At 31.1% G+C, this 18473-nt stretch overlaps 2 protein-coding genes and 1 non-coding gene across 5 annotated transcripts; 2 read left to right on the top strand and 1 right to left on the bottom strand.

Annotated features, from left to right (window-relative positions):
- Window positions 1-386: 386 nt before the first annotated feature.
- Window positions 387-460, top strand: TRNAI-UAU (transfer RNA isoleucine (anticodon UAU)). Its single transcript has one exon. It is a non-coding gene; the product is annotated as a tRNA-Ile (tRNA).
- Window positions 461-2859: 2399 nt separating this feature from the next.
- On the top strand, window positions 2860-8505 carry LOC125865810 (protein IQ-DOMAIN 9-like). Of its 3 annotated transcripts, XM_049546060.1 has the most exons (7): window positions 2860-2948; window positions 3072-3111; window positions 5167-5273; window positions 5980-6132; window positions 6275-6502; window positions 7807-7920; window positions 8013-8505. In XM_049546060.1, exons 3-7 carry the CDS (start codon window positions 5199-5201, stop codon window positions 8355-8357), a joined length of 915 nt encoding a protein of 304 aa, XP_049402017.1. In that variant the 5' UTR covers window positions 2860-2948; window positions 3072-3111; window positions 5167-5198; the 3' UTR covers window positions 8358-8505. The 3 variants fall into 3 exon arrangements, with proteins under 3 accessions (XP_049402017.1, XP_049402019.1, XP_049402018.1); XM_049546062.1 differs by lacking the exon at window positions 3072-3111 and having other exon boundaries at window positions 2884-2948; XM_049546061.1 differs by lacking the exon at window positions 2860-2948 and having other exon boundaries at window positions 2994-3111.
- A 3137-nt stretch (window positions 8506-11642) lies between these two features.
- LOC125865519 (uncharacterized) lies at window positions 11643-13493 on the bottom strand. Its single transcript, XM_049545717.1, has one exon. It carries the CDS (start codon window positions 13456-13458, stop codon window positions 11809-11811), a length of 1650 nt encoding a protein of 549 aa, XP_049401674.1. The 5' UTR covers window positions 13459-13493; the 3' UTR covers window positions 11643-11808.
- Window positions 13494-18473: the final 4980 nt, after the last annotated feature.

Genomic DNA, 18473 nt, shown 5'->3' with positions numbered 1-18473 from the left:
CATGAAAAATATCAAAAGCTTTGTCCTTCCACTATATCTATCCAAGGATGGAAATGCAGGGGCCTTTCGTGTCTCCTCCAAGAAAGAATTGGGGTTTCATAGTCACTAATCAATATGTTTTTCTCTCCCTCCTTTCTTCGTTATGATTTAATATTTTATATTTTATATGAGATACAACAAAAATCTATTTGTTTTTTTTTCATTTAAGTATACTCAAGGACGGTAACAAATCTTTAAGAGGGAATTAGAAAAGTTTAGAGTTTCTAAACACTAAACTAATTTATTATGTAGAACATGATAGAAATAAATAGTTTAGTAAACATTTGGACAAATCTATTGAGATATTAAACGATCAGATATTAAAATGTTTAATTATTAAATAAAGTGGTCCCGTAGCTCAGTTGGTTAGAGCGTTGGTCTTATGAGCCGAAGGTCGCGGGTTCGAGCCCCGCCGGGACCATATGAGGTTTAAGTCAGCCATAAGTTTTTTTTGGACCAACATGAAATTCTTTTAAAAAATAATATAAGAAAATACTTTTCAAGAAGAAAAAGATATTTTTTGGCTATATATTTAGGGAACTTCACTTTTGAAAAATAGACTTCATGAGAATTGAACACCAAGATTTTAGTATAGATATTTTGGGGCTATTAGCTTTACCATAAAAGGAGGAGGGGAGTACATATCAACCAAAAAACTCATTTGATCGTCAAGACGAGTTAGGTGGGAGGGACTTCTCTTGATAACACTTTATTTTCTTGAACTGGCTAATTAATTTGAAAAACACTTTTATATTAATATAAAAGCAACAATATGTACTTAATTAAAATTTCAAAGGTTCTTTTTTAGCTTTTGAAGAATTACTTCACTCCTATTTTTTCTTTTCTTTTTTTAAAATAAGCATTTTTTACTACTTAAAAACTTGTTCAATCAAACTATTAATCAACAAAACCAAATACTAATAAGAATAATTAAGATCTTGTAATTGCGTAGCATGTGTGTTGAATTGTTATCATCACCCTACTTTTGTGCTTGATTATGATTGTTAGCATTGTTACATAAGTGGAGTAATATAATCACCCTCTTAAGTTACTACTTAATGAAGTAAATCATATCAAATTAATTTAATTTATTATGATAAAGTAGTTTAATAAAATGAAAATATACATTAATTGTTCATAATTAAGTGATAAAAGTATACGTGCAGATAATATCATATATTTATATTATTATATTATATAATTTGATATAAATATCAATGTGAATAAGCTTTTGTCCTCTTATAATTTCTCTTAATTTTTTAATGCTACTTGGCTTTGTGATTGATCTCATTTGTTTGAAAAATGAGAGTTGGCTTAAAAGTTTCAATTTGATGTAATTATACTTTTTTGACTTTTGACTTTTTAATACTTGGGAATTTTCTAAAATATTCTTTTTCATAGTATGACTTTTAAAAGAGTAAAGTGGGCTCATAAATAAGAGATCTTTTGGTGGGATTGAGACCTTATACCTTATGGTTTAGTTAGTTTACACACTAATTATTTTACATTATAATGTAAAGATCATTTACACAGTGTTTAATAATAATGAAAGGGCTATGTGATGATTAATAATGAAAAATGTTGTTATATATAAAAGGGAAATTTAATTATACACAAAATATTCTGTATTAGTGAAATTCGAGGAAGGATTGCACCTTAAGAGATGTGGTTTAGATAATTTATTTGAATATAAACATTATTTTCACTGTTTAAATCAGTGTGACCTATAAGTCACATTAATATAACATTATTTAAAAAAATATACATGTCTTTGAATAATCAATTAATTCCTACCTTGCTATTGTACATATTCTTATTATTCCACATTAATAGCACCTCTTTTGAGTTCTTAAGCAACCATTGTATTAATTATATTATACTATATAATAAGTGGCATGAGAAAAACCATTATCAGCAGATTTGTTATTTTCCTCGTTTTAATTTATTTGTTACTATATTTTATTAATTAGTTCTAAAAAGAATACTATATTTTCTATATTTGAAGTAATTAGCTTTAAATTTTTATTTTATCTTTAATAAGAATCACTTATAAGTGACACGAATACTATAACATGTTTAAGATCATAACTCACACATTTAAAAGAAATCCTAACAACCAGAAAATATATTATAACATGTTTAAGACTATAAAAATTTAAAATTATTATTTGTGCATGAAACTTTATACGTAATCAAATTGTATCACATAAATTAATATACTGAGCACAAATTTTAGGAGGAAAACAATGCCATAAAGCCGTATCATGAGGTTGGTTCAGCAGTCGTTGTAGCTGTGTATTATTGACTTGAATACATAAATTAAAGATTTGATTGAGATTTGAGAATTGATGAGAGTTGCTTAAATATAATCCTAATATAATGATTTTGTTTGTTTTGATATTTTTGTGTTATTATAATGAAATATTGTTATAGAGAACATAACATGAATGATCGATTTCACAAATTAAAAATATAAAAATATTATTTTGGAGAGATTTGAATATATAAATGGAATTAATATAAAAAAGATATAACTAATTTTGATATTTAACTAATGTTTTTACTTTCACTCTTGAATATAGTTTTTATTTGCTTTAATTATTAACTCATAGGAAAGAAAACGTGACCAAACCTAATTCACTTGCCTTTAATCATATTTTACAAAATTTAACTAAGTTTATACTAAAACAATTTTTTTCCAACAAACAATAACATATGCAATTACACCAAATTCATCGTTTAATAAAATATACATTGTATTTATCAACCATCCAAACAAGCTGTTATATTCTATAGTTCTTCGTTAGTTCTACTCCTTTTGGGGAAAAAAAAATTCTGAGCTGTTGTTGTCAAGCTGAAGCCTGAAGGGCCATGGCCAATCCACATATTTTTTTACACAAATGACAAAGGTATAGTACCTACCCTTTTGCTTTTTTGCTTTTACATTCCTCACATTATTTCTTCTCTATCACTCATACTATTTTGCAATTCCATTACTGTAATCATTACTCTTTTATTCTGTGTGTTTTCAGGTATACCCTTTTGCTTGCAAGGGCTTTTGGTACTACTGTGGTATGTTCTTGTACCCACAATTTAATTTTTTGTATGTTCAAAGTTTTCAAGATTACATTTTTATGTGTTCTTGTTACTCTATGGTGTTAATATGTATCTGGGGTACTCTTTGTTTGACCAAAATATTTTGTCCACAGTTTATTTCCTATGTTTAAAGTTTCAAGATTGCATTTTTATGTGTTCTTGTTACTCTATGGTGTAAATATGTATCTGGGGTACTCTTTGTTTGACCAAAATTTTTTGTCCACAATTTGTTTCTTATGTTCAAAGTTTCAAGATCACATTTTTATTGTGTTCTTGTTACTTTCTGGTGTAAATATGTATCTGGGTACTTTTTATTTGACCAAAATTTGTAAGGAGAAATGAGGATGTGTGTGTTGATGTGGGTAAGAAGTCAATAGTAGTGTTTAGCTCATTGGATTATTAGCTCTGTGATATTGCTTCCTTACTGAAAGTAGAAGCGAATAAGGGTTTTGATTTGGCTGCTCTGGGTGTTTTTTTTAACCTACTAGTAGAGTTAAGAGGGCTAGAGGTGGAGTCAGGATTTGAACTTTATGGGTTCTAAATTCTAGGATAACGATATTAAATGTTAGTAACTGGGTTCTGAATTTTAATTTAGTTCATATTTGATTAATTTTCTTAATATAAATACAAGGTTTGAGCTAAGGCTATTAGGTTTGGCCGAATGTGTATGTTAGCTTCTAGCCCTGCCCCTGGTTATGCTTTAAGTACTGCAGATCATCTGCAATGATCTTCCTGCGACCTGTCTGTTTTATTTCAGACAGGGTCGGGTTCACATGGTTGGTAATTGGTGGTGGTGGGATTTGTGCACCATGATTAGTTTGAATTTTATTAGATGTTTCTGTGTGTGTTAAGTAATTTGTTAATTATATATTTATGCTAATTCTGGCTCATTATCCTAAAAGAGTAGCGAGTGTAATGGGTCAATGATACTCATGTCCTGGATCGGCCTCTGTTTAGACAGAATCTTTCACTATCTAGTTGGAGCTTTTGTTGTGTACCCCTATTGATATATGGAGGAATGCATGTTAGACCATAAACATATATTAAGTAATGCTTGATCAATTTGTTTAGAACACCTTATGGCATCTATGATTGGCGAGGGAATAATTAATTCTGAACAAAATTACGAATAGGTCTGAGTTAGTTAGACATTGCTACATGGTTTTATAAGTTTGACCTACAAGGAGTTTCGTGCATAGGATGTGGAGTTATTTGTATATGAGGCGATTTCTACTACTGTATTGGACAATTATCGTTGCATTTGCTTGATATGCTAGCACAAAGTTTCATTAAGCAGTAGGTAACGTTTTAAGTACATACTTTTGTGATGATAGATGATGCAAGGTATGAGGTATTGGATTTTTAAGTATTATTTTCATGAATGTGTTATGTAGTCTATAATTGAAACTTTCTAGGTTGTCTGAATGCATGTGTCTATTTTAAGGTTTTGGAATAATTCTTCTTACTTCTTTGGCCCACTAAATCATTGCATCAATTGCACATTGCTTATTCCCCATGAGCTGTAGTTTAATTGCACTTTAAGTATTAATAAAGCACATATATCTTGCTGTTATTAGAAAAGTTCCCTATAATATAACATGTGATAGGCTGGCAGATTTTATTGCTGAACTTTGACTTTGGTTGTCCTGCATAGTGATTGAAAAACTACACTTGAATTCTAAGTTAGTCGTGGTTGTCTGTGCGAATCCTCATTATATCACTCCGTTTGTACTTTCCTTGAGAGAGTGTAATCCTCCTAAATCTCCCACTTCCCAAAGTTAGAAGAAAAGAAATACATGCAAACTGGGAGTAAGCCAACGCCTTCTTATTTTCAGTTTTTCGGTTGAAGTCACATTCCCTTCTATAATAATTGTATTTATAAGTCCAAATCTTCCTTCTTGATGCACAACCATTTAAAATATCTTCATTTCTTCCATCCTCGGATTCACGTATGTATTAGACGTGGCATATGAAAAGTAGAAAACTTCATAACTGATACTCTTCTCTTTTTCAATTTGATATGTCCTGCAGGGTAAGACACATATATATAACAAGCATCTGCAATGGGTTCTGGATACTGGCTTAAAAATGTAATCAGTTTGAGAAAAGCAAAAGATGGCAGATCGAAAAGATTAAAGGTAAGCCTCCCTACTACTTATTGTATGAACAATTTTTCTTTGACTTTTGGATTTTAGAAGCTGTGGATCATTAATATATCTTAATTTCCAGACTCAACGCTGAGATTTACATAATATGATAAGTACTGTCAACTGTGGACAAGGAAGTATAGGCAGTTGACAAATAATACTCCCGCTATTTCAATTTGTTTGTTTTACTTTCTTTTTTAGTCTGTTGCAAAAAGTATGCCTCTTTCCTTTTTTGGCAACTCTTTAATTCTAACTTTCCACATGACATGTTTAAGACCACAAGATTAAAGGGCATTTCGGTACGTTCAAACGTATCTTTAGTTTAGGACCACAAGATTCAGAGGTTTTCTTTACTTTCTTAAATTCCATGCCAAGTCAAAACCAGGCAATCAAATTGAAACGGAGGGAGTAGTTTGTTTAAAGGTTTCGTTTGCTCTCTCAGGACTCAAATTGATTCCTACAATGGTGCTTGTTATTAATTCCTGTGTGTGTCATGTGGCTTGACTAAAAGGTTGAAAGAGTTATGTATGTCGCTTAAATAAATAAGTATTCTTAAGATGGGAAGTGAAATTATTAATGGATACCCTCTCATACACCATGATTCTATTATAGTCCATTCCTTCAGTTATTTTCATGCACTGCTTTCTTCTCCAGTACTAGACAAGATCAATCAGATTCATAGTTTTTCTTGAGACAGAGAACTTCTATAGGACGCAGGGAGGATGAAAACTCTCAGAAAGAGCCTTCAAGAAGAACAAATGGTGCCTCTGTCAAAAAGCACAGAGAAATGGGAATTCCTTCTGAAGATAACGCAGCCATAAGGATTCAGACAGTTTTCCGTGCATATATGGTAACATAAATTTGGTTAACTCCATAAGTTATAATTTGCAATAGGGATGATCATGAGTGCCTCAACTTGTTTCCCTACAGTTATCCAAAGAAATTGCTACAACTCTTTCTGTAGGTTGAATATGTGTTTTCTCCTTTTCCAGGCAAGGAAAACTTTGCATCGCTTGAAAGGGATATCAAGGTTACATTCTATGACACAAGGCCCTTCTGTGAAAAAACAAGCTTCGACAACCTTGAGCGCTCTCCATTCATGGAACAGGATACAGGCCGAGATTAGAGCTTGTCGTGTTCGTATGGTCATAGAAGGACGTCTTAAGCAGAAGAAACTGGAGAATCAATTGAAGCTAGAGGCAAAGCTTCATAACTTAGAGGTTACACTTAGCCATTTTCTTCTGCTCTTGACTGGTTTTATACTAGATTTTCCATAGGATATGAAGCCTTCATATCTTTATTTGCTAGCATCTTTTTTGCTCTCATATATTAGTTTTTCTTTTTATTTATTTTTCCGGAAAAGGGTCAAAAATGTCCTTATACTATTGCGAAATTATATAGAAATGCCCCCTGTTAATAGTTTGGTCCAAAAATTACCAATGCGTCTGTCATAAACGATGAAAAAAAAAAGAAGAAAAAATTTCCACTGTCTAGGTACTCCCGAAAAAGGAATATATATTAGTTATGAGTAGGATCATTTTGAACTACTTCCATGTTCTGAAATCTAAACCTTTTTTGGAGTTAACTACACAGTTACCTGTGATTAATCTGTCTCTAAGACGATACGTGGAAAACAGACTAAGTATTATTTGTATGACATTGATGATACATTTGAAGCAGTGTATCAGAGATCTGATTGGATCATAATCCCTTACCATAAAATAGCTGCACGTGCGGCAGCACCAACTATGAGAAATCCTTATCGAATGATTATTCATTCCCTCATAGGAGCTGTTCTTTCGCAAAGAAGGTTCTTCGTGCGCAATAACTTCTAGAAGCTTAGATATATGATTCTTAGGCATCTTCCCATTTCCATTCTGGATTAGATTCACACCAAATGAACATTCTAAAACACATGAACAACCACACTTCATTAATGCAAAGTTGTGCCTCCACGTCATCCTTGGTCAAGGTTGCAAATTTATTGTTGCAACGGAGTTCTGTTGTTTCTGGCTTAGCTTAAAGTGATTCTCCCAAAGTCACTTGAAAAACAAATTATTACAAAGTATATTAGGAATGGTACTGCAATTAAAAGGTATAAAGTGGCAAGGAAAGCCAAAAACTTGCACAATTTCACATGTAAATTTAGTAAGTGTTCCAAGACCATTAAAAGGTCCGTAGTCACTGGAGTACAAGTGGCCAGTGGGAACACTATTGATCCTCCTAGGGGGTGGGTTGGGAAACAAAAAGGCCCGTAGTGGAAGAGGTGGATTTCAACTAATGCTAATTAGACGTTCCACTCAAATGTTCTAATATTTGAGATAGTTTACCTCCATGTTGCTTGGACTCTCCAAAAATGTTGTTGCACCTGTGTCAGATACTTAAAATATTTCACTATTGGAGGATCCGACATGTACCAGTTGATACTTTTTGAAGAGTTCGAGCAACATAGGCTTAACTTCACAAGTTTCTTGGCCTTGCATTATGCAGTATTACTTCTCTAACATGAGCCAATGGCTGACAGGTAGAGTGGAGTGGTGGCCCTGAAACAATGGAAGTGGTTCTATCAAGGATACATCAGAGAGAAGAAGCAGCAGTGAAGCGGGAACGAACTATGGCATATGCATTTTCTCATCAGGCATGTTCATTTTATACGATTCTCTAGGTTATTGTATTTTCATTGTCCATTTCAGAACAAGAATCATCATTGTTCGGAATATTATGTCACAGTGGAGAGCCAATTCCAACCCAATGTTTGGATCAAGTATCCATGATTTAGGCAAAGCTAATTGGGGCTGGAGCTGGACAGATCGCTGGATCGCTGCTCGACCATGGGAAAGCCGAATCCCTGTTCAATCAAGGCCAAAAATTGTCAATAGAACAGCAAGCAAGACTCCTAAAAGTTACAAAACTCAAACAACAAAAACACCAGTTTCTGTTAAATCAACTTCTGCCAATTGGAAACGTGCTATGAAGCCTCGAAAGCTATCATACGAAGCAGCTGATAAACTAACTGCACAGAAAGGAATCAACAAAGTTGAAACAAGCATTGTCAAACAGGAGGTGGTATCTTAGAAGCAATTGAAAGAAAGATGATATGTTCAACCTAAGACGCGTTTCTACAGTTCCGGTGAGGATCAAATGATGCTGAAAAACTTGAAGTTGGATATGTGTCTGAACAGTGAAGTGAAGTTTGCCATTTTTTCATTTAAATTTCCGAGCTTATGTATATGAAAGAAAAAAAAAGTTTTTCATTGGTTATAATGTGTATAGATAAAGTATTTCTGTTCATAGGTTCAGAGCTCAGAATTTTCAAGTTTGAATGTTCCTTTTTAATGTGTTTGTTGCCAATTTTTTTACTCAGAACATCTGTTTTGTACAAAATGTAAAAGATATTGCAGAGTGTTTTTGGTTATAGTAACATCTTATTGCTTGGTGATACTTTGTTTTTGGTTATGTGTATCCCATGTTGATTTCATATACAATACATAAATAGACACTTTAATTTGGTCATCAGCAGTTGAACACTTCGACTTTCATTATAATCATCTAGACTCTTCAACTTGACACAGGTGTCTCGCGGACACGTTAACTTTGAAAAGGCATATCTAGATACCTTTAAGGGGTGCATTCTCAAAGTTAGGGTATTTACGGGGTCTAATTTAAACCAAGTGAGTTTGGAAAATCATAAAAACCTCGATATCATACCTCTTCATCTTCATAAAAAAATCACTAAGCACGATCATATTTTTTAGGCAACAGTTCTAAATTTTTTGAAGTTTAGATTATTGGAGACATGAAAAATGAACTATTAAGGTATCAAAATGAATTATGTGAACAACTTGATGGGTGGTGAGTGGGTGGAGGGACTTATGACTTTAGCCTTTGTGAAAACGAAATTTTAAAGTTACGTTCGGTAAAAATATGACATTTTCTTAGTATGGACTAAAAGGAAAAGTATGTCACATAAATTGGAACAAATGAAGTAATATCTTATCCACCTCTATCCAATGGTCACTAGAGGTGAGAAATTGAATTCTCACCAACAAAATGAAAGTCCAGATAGTCAATTAACTGAGTTACTCAATTTTTTTTCGATATAAAATAATTTAAACTAGACATTAATGTCTTATTCAATAAAAGATAAAAGGAAAAAATGAAAACAAAAATAAAGGACAGAAATCTTAATAAAATAAAAGTGAAGTAAATATTTTGACTGTTGATGAATAGTGCAAAAAGTTTAATGTGAGCATGCCTATAATAAATATGTAACCTCCATATGACAATCAATCATTGTAACCAAACCAAAAGAGGAAGCCCTAGCTAGGTTTGTTTATTAACTATTCCTACTATTCACTTTATGTGATTCAATAATTATTATTTAGAGTAACAAATTTTTTATCCTTTTAAATATTTGAATAGTAAATTATTATAACTTATAGTATTTTTAAGAGTAAAAAACAATTCATTAAGACATTATTAGCTACTTTTTTCATACCTTCTTGTCTTAGTAAACTTTCAACTAAACTTAATAATCAAGTCGCTCGATAAAAATTAAATTCTTAAAAAATGCGTTAAGAAGATCTCAACACTTTTATCCAATTCGAATTTTTAGAGCGAACCTAAATGAGTCGTTATTTTGAAAGAAATTAAACATTTTATATCAAAATTTACTAATTATTTTTTTTAAAAAATATTTTTTTCTTTATACTCCGAATTGTCTCACATAAAAAGAAGAGAGGAGGCAAGGTGTATTAAACTTGTAAAATAAAATGGCCTAATGAACCTAGTCAATAGTTTTATGATTTTTTTTTTCTATTTTTGGGGAAATCCTTTATTTAATGTCCACCAGATAGACCTGCCCACATGAATGAAAAGCTACTTTCTTGTAGTCATCATTGCTAGATGGAACTCTTCATATGAAAATCACAATTCCATGGACTCACATGGTGTCAGCCTCAGGTTTTGCTAATGCAATTCTTGTTATTTCCTCCATTTTAATTTATTTATCTGATTTTTACTTTGGTACAATATTTCAAAAACTAATAAATAACACTTTTGAATTTCGTGATCTTAAACTAAAGATATGTAGAATGTATCAGAATGTTCTTTAATCATATCATCTTTAACATGTCATGTAGATAGTTAGAATCAAAGAGTTATAAAAAAAAAGACATTCGAATTGAAATAGACAAAAAAAGAAAAGCAATACAAACATATTAAAACGAATAGAACATTAGTCTGTGTTCAAATTAGTAAATCAAAAAATTGAAATAATTTAGAAACCAAAAAATAGAAACTTTGAAGAAAGATATGTAGAATGTAACAGAATGTTCTTTAATCATATGATCTTTAACATATCATGTAGATGGTTAGAATCAAAAAGTTGTCAAAAAGAAAAGAGACATTCTGCTTGAAATAGACAAAAAAAAATAAAAAAAATACAAACATATTGAAATGAAGAGAATATTAGTCTGTGTTCAAATTGGTAAACCAGAAAATTGAAATAATCTGGACCGAAAATAGAAACTTTAAAGAAAAATATTCGAGATCACAAAATTCAGTTTGTATCCTTAAGTAATTTAATCCCCCGATGTATCCGAAATGTTGAATTACTTCCTCCCAAAATAAAAACAGATATAGATATAGCCGAAATAGCGATGCCTCAAACGCTTACGACTTTGTTGAACTCAAAGATAGGTACAAATCACATGAAGACTCAACTTTCTGTTTATAAGAAAATATACAGAAGTAGTTCACAATCAAATCAAAATCGGAAGCCAAGTCGAGCAACGACAACGGCATGAGAAGAGACTTTCTTCTCAACTCATTGTGAACTAGAATAAGTGCTTTTAGCCTTCTAAATATAAACACTAGTCTTCTTTTTACGGACATTCCCATTAGAACGAAGTCAATAATGTAAGATTTTCAATGAAAATTATTTCAGACGAACACATTTCCCACAAATTTCGTAAGGAATTTCATGTTTAGCTATGAACTATCTAAAACAAATTTTGAAACTCCTTGAATTATTATTAATAAATGCACGTCAATCATAGTTCAATTTCAAATGCTAGCTCATAAAACAATTATTTAAAATCATATAAGGAGGCAATAACACAATTCTTTCTAGACAAAGTGAAAAGAAAAGGCAAAAAAAAAGGGATACAAATTCAAAAAATTGAACTATGCTTACTCATGAGTCATGAATTGAGTAACACCTACTACTACTACTACTACTAAAGGAGTGACCACTCATGTGCGTAAAGTATCCCGTATTCATACAAAATTTAGTGAAAAATCGCACTTTAAAAGTGTAACATAGACAGTCTATCATGATACAAATATTAGTGACTGATTTCACATATCAAACCAGTAACCTATAGGTTATAAGTCACACAAAATCAAATTTACTGTTACTCCAAGACTTGGCTCAAGATTTTTTTTTCATTTCTATAATAAGAATTATACATTAATAAATCTAACTTACAAATATTTCAGCTCCAAAAAGGACTTGATGAAAAAACTAATCTTGATAATGTAGAAGAGTAGTGGAAATTGAACCCTGTTCATCTTCTTCTTGTTGTTGTGTTATTGGAGTAGTACAAAGTCCCAATAAGCCATCATTTGCAAATCCAATATTATTGGAATAAGATATAGTTTGAGGAAAAGTAGAAGTGGACTGAAGGGGTTCCCTCAGATAATTGAACATTTGGTTTTGGCCTAAAACTGTGGGGAAATTTTGTGGTGAAAAGCTGAAGCCATGATGATGATGATCACCAGAAAAACTGATGGATTCATTTTGATGACATGGTTGAAAACTGAAAAAGTTGCCTAATTGAGCTGATTGGTTTTTGGTTTCTGACTGAAAATGGCCTTGTGGGTAAGTCTGCAATTCACAAAAAGATTGAATCTTTGCATCTTTTGCTGATTGTCTTTTGGTTTCTGAGTGGAATTGGCCTTGTGGGTATGTCTGCAATTCACAAAAAGATTGAATCTTGGCATCTTTTGCTGATTGTCTTTTAGTTTCTGAGTGGAATTGGCCTTGTGGGTAAGTCTGCAATTCACAAAAAGATTGAGTCTTGGCAACATTTGGTGATTGGTTTTTGGTTTCTGACTGAAAATGGCCTTGTGGGTGAGTCTGCAATTCACAAAAAGATTGAATCTTGGCATCATTAGTTGGTTGTTTTTTGGTTTGTGAGTGAAAATGGCCTTGTGGGTGAGTCTGCAATTCACAAAAAGATTGAGTCTTGGCAACATTTGGTGACTGTTTTTTGGTTTCTGACTGAAAATGGCTTTGTGGGTGAGTTTGGTATTCACAAAAAGATTGAATCTTGGCATCATTTGGTGATTGTCTTTTGGTTTGTGAGTGAAAATGGGCTTGTGGGTGAGTCTGAAATTCACAAAAAGATTGAATCTTGGAACCATTTGCTGATGAATTCACAATTTTGGTGGCATTTGCTTGACAAACTTTTGAACTCTGTTCTTTATAGCATCCCTCTGGAAATTGATCAGCTGAATGCTGCATTGTGGCATTAAGTTTCGAAGAATGGCGAGCCAACTCTTCTAACTCCGTTTTCTTATCAACAGACCAACTTTGTTCAAGAGCAAATTGGCCTTCTTCATTTCGGACATTCAGTGCTTTATTTGTCGAGTCAATCTTATTGGAAAATACTTGAAAGGGAGTTTTTTCAAGCGCATTGATAGCCCTTTGAGCTTCTTTAATCAACCAATCGATAGCCTTACTAGGACGGTCATAGCCAAGACGATCTTGCACGTCATAGAACTGAATTGCCGTGTTAGGAGAGAGCCTAACACGCCTGTCCTTCGGACCTGTGGCTGTTGAAACCTTGCTGTGCCTGTCTTTCCTCCCCGTGGCTTGGACAATGCGGCTTCCATGGACTTCCATAACATCTTTTTTGGCCCTCTTTGGCTTCCTTTTTAGTGATACTCTCTTGGTTTCCTCTTTGTGACTTGGACATTGTGTGTTGTTTTGGTGTTTTGGGACTAAAGTTGCACTAGGGGGAGTGAAATAAGTAGGCCATTGTTGCAAATGTTGGTAATCACTTTGGAGGATTTCATGAAAAAATTCATCTTTATTTTCATCATCATCATCTTCTTGTTGTGATGATGATTTATCTTCATTTTCATTTGATACTTGAAGTTGATGATTCATTGGAGGATCAAGATTTGAAGTAATCTTATTATTGCTTTTTGACTTCTAACTTTTTCAAGTGTAGTTGGTACTTAGCAATTGCTTTTTATAGAACTTCTTATGACTTTGGACCCTTAAGTAAAAGGTTGTACTTGAGTATAACAAATGCATAAATAGGTGAAAATGAATGAACTATGAAAAAGTGGAGATATGTTTAGTGTTTTATTGCTACAATACGTCACATAGTCAGGATTTTCACCAAAGTGATTTAAAATGTAAAAACTTTTGGGCACACGAAAAAATAGAAGTGGGTGGAGGGTGCTTCTCACCTAGAATTGGGTGTGGTGGTTAGGGTGAGTTTTCCTACACGGTTGAACACCATGTTCTAGACAAAGCTGCAATAATCTTCTTAAAATCGATGTGCCTTACAGTGGTCGAGGAAAAATGCAAATATACAAAAAAGTCAGAAGTTCCAATATCTAATATATCTACATAAAACTAATTTTAATAAAAACTATATACTATAATTTTCCGATGAAGAGAATTCAAATGAATATGTTGCACCTCCTAGCTCCATGTGGCTCTTGCAAAGATTGAACCACCAAAAGAATGCGGTTGGTGGTAAAGATTCTTTACTTTTAATCAGAGTTTTTAAATTCTAACATAGAAAACATAGGCCTCTTTTGAAGAAGCATTAAAATCCCGTAACGAACTTTCTACATATATGGTGACTTTCCTTTGTTGAAGAAAATGAGAATAAAAAAAAAAAAACTAATCTTATGACATAATAACTATCAATTGAACATGAGAAATTTGTTCAAGTGGTTGAGTACATACTATCAACAACGGCAGTGCCAGCTCAATGCTTATAAAAATTAGGCATATGCAAATTATTGGGGGCCTCTAATTTTTACCACGATAAACTATGTGTTATAAAAAAAATTAATTATCTAAAACAAATGTTTCTTTCTTTAAAAAATATATATTATTTTATTCTCCTTAACNAGAAGCATTAAAATCCCGTAACGAACTTTCTACATATATGGTGACTTTCCTTTGTTGAAGAAAATGAGAATCAAGAAAAAAAAAATTAATCTTATGACATAATAACTATCAATTGAACAGGAGAAATTTGTTCAAGTGGTTGAGTACATCTATCATCAACGGCATATCAAAGGTTTGAGCTAAGCTCGAGAGTAAATGAGAACACTATTAATCCTCGACGGATCGGATGGGAAACAATTTTCCTGTGACACTAGCAAGTACTTCTAGTACTAAAGTAGACAACTCAACACACTCTTTTGGATTTACATTTTATCTTTTTGTGACATACATTATGATCAGTAGTGTTCAATATTACTCCCTCTGCATAAATAGTTATTTCTGTTTTCCTGTCACTTCATAACCTGTTTGCCATAACCAATAATAGCCCCTACAAAAAATCAGAGTAACTATGACAGTTATTTTTACGGTGAATTAATGAAAAATTTATGTTATAAATGATAATTTTTCTATCCATTTCTCATTGAAGTAACTTACTGAAAAACACATGGTGAAAAATACATTTTCACTGAAATACGTAAAAAAAATTTCAATTTTCTGTATGAAAACATTACCTTATCGATTAAATTAAAATATTTATGAAAATTGAGGACGTAAAAATATGGTAGGAGGTGTAGTGTAAATTAGTAGTTGTAAGTATAATTTTTGTACGTTGAAAAACTCTTAAAAATATGATATGTAAAATTATGAATTGTACGTAAATTTCCCCCTAAAATTAAGGACTCCTAAAATATGGTAATAGGTGTGTGTCAAATTAGGAGTTGTACGTGGTTTTGTTTTTAATATGAGGTAGAAAAAAATTTAATACAAGAAAAATTAATGTTAGTAGGGAACCTATATATAAATGGAAGGTGTACATGAAAAAAATTAAGGACTCTTATAATAAAAATCCAACGCCACGTCGAATGTGTCTATTTATTTAATTTTATATAAATTTAAATGTCAAATTATGCACACGCAAAATTAATGGACAAAGATGTCTATTGAAGCCAAGTTAAATGACATGTTTATGTATTATTATAAGTTCTTCATTGGCTTCTACACAACATCATGTTGTTTCAATCCCCAACTAAATTAGAGCAGTTTCAAAAGAAATATCTCCAATGATCAAGGATTCTATGTTTCGACTAATATCGATCAATATTTTTCAGTTTAAAATAATTTTTTACCTAGATCGTGAACACCCTTTTTTTAAAAAAAAAAACCTTTAAGTAGGGCCCTCTAAACTAAAGAAACAAAGAAAATTGCATGCGTGCATGTGCTTGGTCTTTATCCCCCAACTTTAACTTGTTAGTACTTTTTTTTAAATTATTATTATTATCTTCGTGTTTTACTCTCAATATTTATTACTAATAGCTTGTAAAGTTAATATAAACCCGTTTGACCATAAAAATTCAGGATAGAAGGAGTATTATATATAATTAAACCAAAACATAGAAGATATTATATTAATTTAGTCTAATTAGTCAGATCCTTAGTGTCTTTTTTTCTAATCCAAATCATTATTGTTCCCCTAATCCTTTGCTAAATCTATTGCAGCAATAAATAATTCAGCCTAAAAGCTGAAAAAAGGACCTAATTAAAGTACATAATTGACTTCAATTAATTATTAATTAATTACTTGGGTACCTAAGAGCTAGCTCGTTTTATGTGTATATACAGACCCTTTTTATATTTATTGAAATAGTACAATTTATCTTTTTAATGAAGGTGTCATTTATTCAATCTTCTTATTGTTATACGAAATATTATTATAAATTAAGAACTTATAATATAGTACCATAATATGAAAATTGAATTCAAAGAAAATATAATTGGTAATAAATAGACTTAGTAAATTTTGATGATTGATAAATAATTTGAGCTAAAGGAATTGGACCAGATCAAATAAATTATTAAAATAAAACATGTGTTGAACTAAATGAATAATAAGGTACAATAATTTCATATTCCATTCAAAATATGGACTCGTAGTAAAACTCTTTGAATGAAAGAGTTATTTCAATAACAATAATGAGAATTCTTTGGGAAGATCTTGGATAATAACAATAACATACCTCGAGTTTTTTTGGTACGAAGTTGTTTTTGTCAGAGAGCAATGCTTTATTTTCAATGTGGAACTTTTAGATGTGAATTTAGATTTAGTCGGGCTTCAATTAGGGTACTGAACATCGAATGGGAAACTCAAAAAAAAAATATACCTAGTAAAATTTCATAAGTGAAGTCTGTAGAGGGTGGAGTATTGAACATCGAGTGGAAAACCCGAAAATAATAATAACATATATACCCAATAAAATTTCTGAAGTGGAGTTTGGAGAGGGTATAGTATACACATACTTTACTATGACAAAAATAATTTTTAATAGCAATAAATATACACATTAATAAAGGGTGATGAAGCTTTTACCAACATTGGTATATAGTCATTGGATCCAATATCGATATAGGTTTTATGGGGTTTACAAATAGGGTTAATTGTCACTAAAAGAATATATTTAGTGATAATTAAGATATTGTCATTTATTAATTATCGTTAAAGAGCATTTTTGGTGTAGTACCTTGGGACCTCATGACTCACAGAGTTGAGAAACTATCTCTGAAAGACCCTCAATTCAAGACCAGCAAATTCAAGTATAAAGACAAAGAAAACAAAACATAACAACTAACAAAAAAAAATAATGCAAATTAAGCCTAAAAAAAACAATAACAATAAATAATCTGATAAAAACATATTAAAGATATTGAATAATCTTTGCACGAAATAAAACTCTTAAATATATAAGTCCCAACTATGTGAAGCAAGGAGTTTGCCTCCAACTCAAACACTATTTTTCCTTAAATATCCCTTCGTTGAATTTTACTTGTTAATTTAGATTTTTTACCCCCTTGAAAAATATAGTAATAATTAATATAAATATTTTATTATAATATTTATATTAATTAATGTTTATTATTAAATTTTGAATTTTTTTTAAGAATAAGTAATTAATTCTAAAGGTAAAACATGAAATAAAATAATTATTTTTTTTAATATGTAAAAAGAATAAGTAAAAATAAAAATCTAATTTTAAAATAATGAACGAGTAAAAATAAACGGGGAGTGTAATACTACTAACTTGCTTTTACTTGTCGGGTAATGCTAAATGGCCAAAGAATTTGGCCAGAATTTTAAAAAAACAATAATATTTTTTTATTTTAAAATAAACTGATTTTTTTTCCTTTTTTTAGTTAAAAGATATTAAAGTTAAAATGATAAAAATATTTTTAAAAATAAAATAATTTAGGTAAAATATCATTCTGGCCAAATTCTGATCAAATTTTTTCGCCAAAAAGATTTTTCCTTACTTGTCATTAGGGGTGTTCACAGTTTGGTTTGGATCGGTTATTGGTCAAAACCAAAACCAAACCAACTTAATCGGTTTTAAAATTATCAAAACCAAACCAAACCAAATGTAATATACATTTAACGGTTTGGTTGTTTTCGGTTTTGGTTTGGTTTGGTTCGGTTACTCGGTTATTAACCATGCATAAAAATAAAAGAAACAATTCATTCAAAACGTGAAAAAAGTGATAACAATTCATTCAAACAAAAAAATAGTTAGAATGACTGGCATTACAAAACTTTCGATCATTGAATTTACTGAATAAAACTTCAAAATTCACTATTTTGGCATAGAAGGAAGAGACAATGACATTTTCAGTCCCACAAAGAATTTCCATAGATACTCATATACATGAAACCAATAAGAAAAATGTTCTCACCTTGGATATTTTTTCTTTCATAAGTAAATTATAAATTTTTTTTGATGAAACATATATAAAATCTTTAAAATTGTTTATGAATATAATATATTATGTATGTATAATAATAAAATTTATGTATATAACTTGTTGGTTCGGTTCGGTTATTTCTTCGATTTTTTTCGAACAAAACCATAACCAAACCAAATACTATCGGTTCTTAACAATCTAAA

The sequence above is a fragment of the Solanum stenotomum genome, chromosome 5 (assembly GCF_019186545.1).
Source record: "Solanum stenotomum isolate F172 chromosome 5, ASM1918654v1, whole genome shotgun sequence".
Lineage (NCBI taxonomy): Eukaryota > Viridiplantae > Streptophyta > Magnoliopsida > Solanales > Solanaceae > Solanum > Solanum stenotomum.
This window is presented reverse-complemented; position numbering and strand designations above follow the sequence as displayed.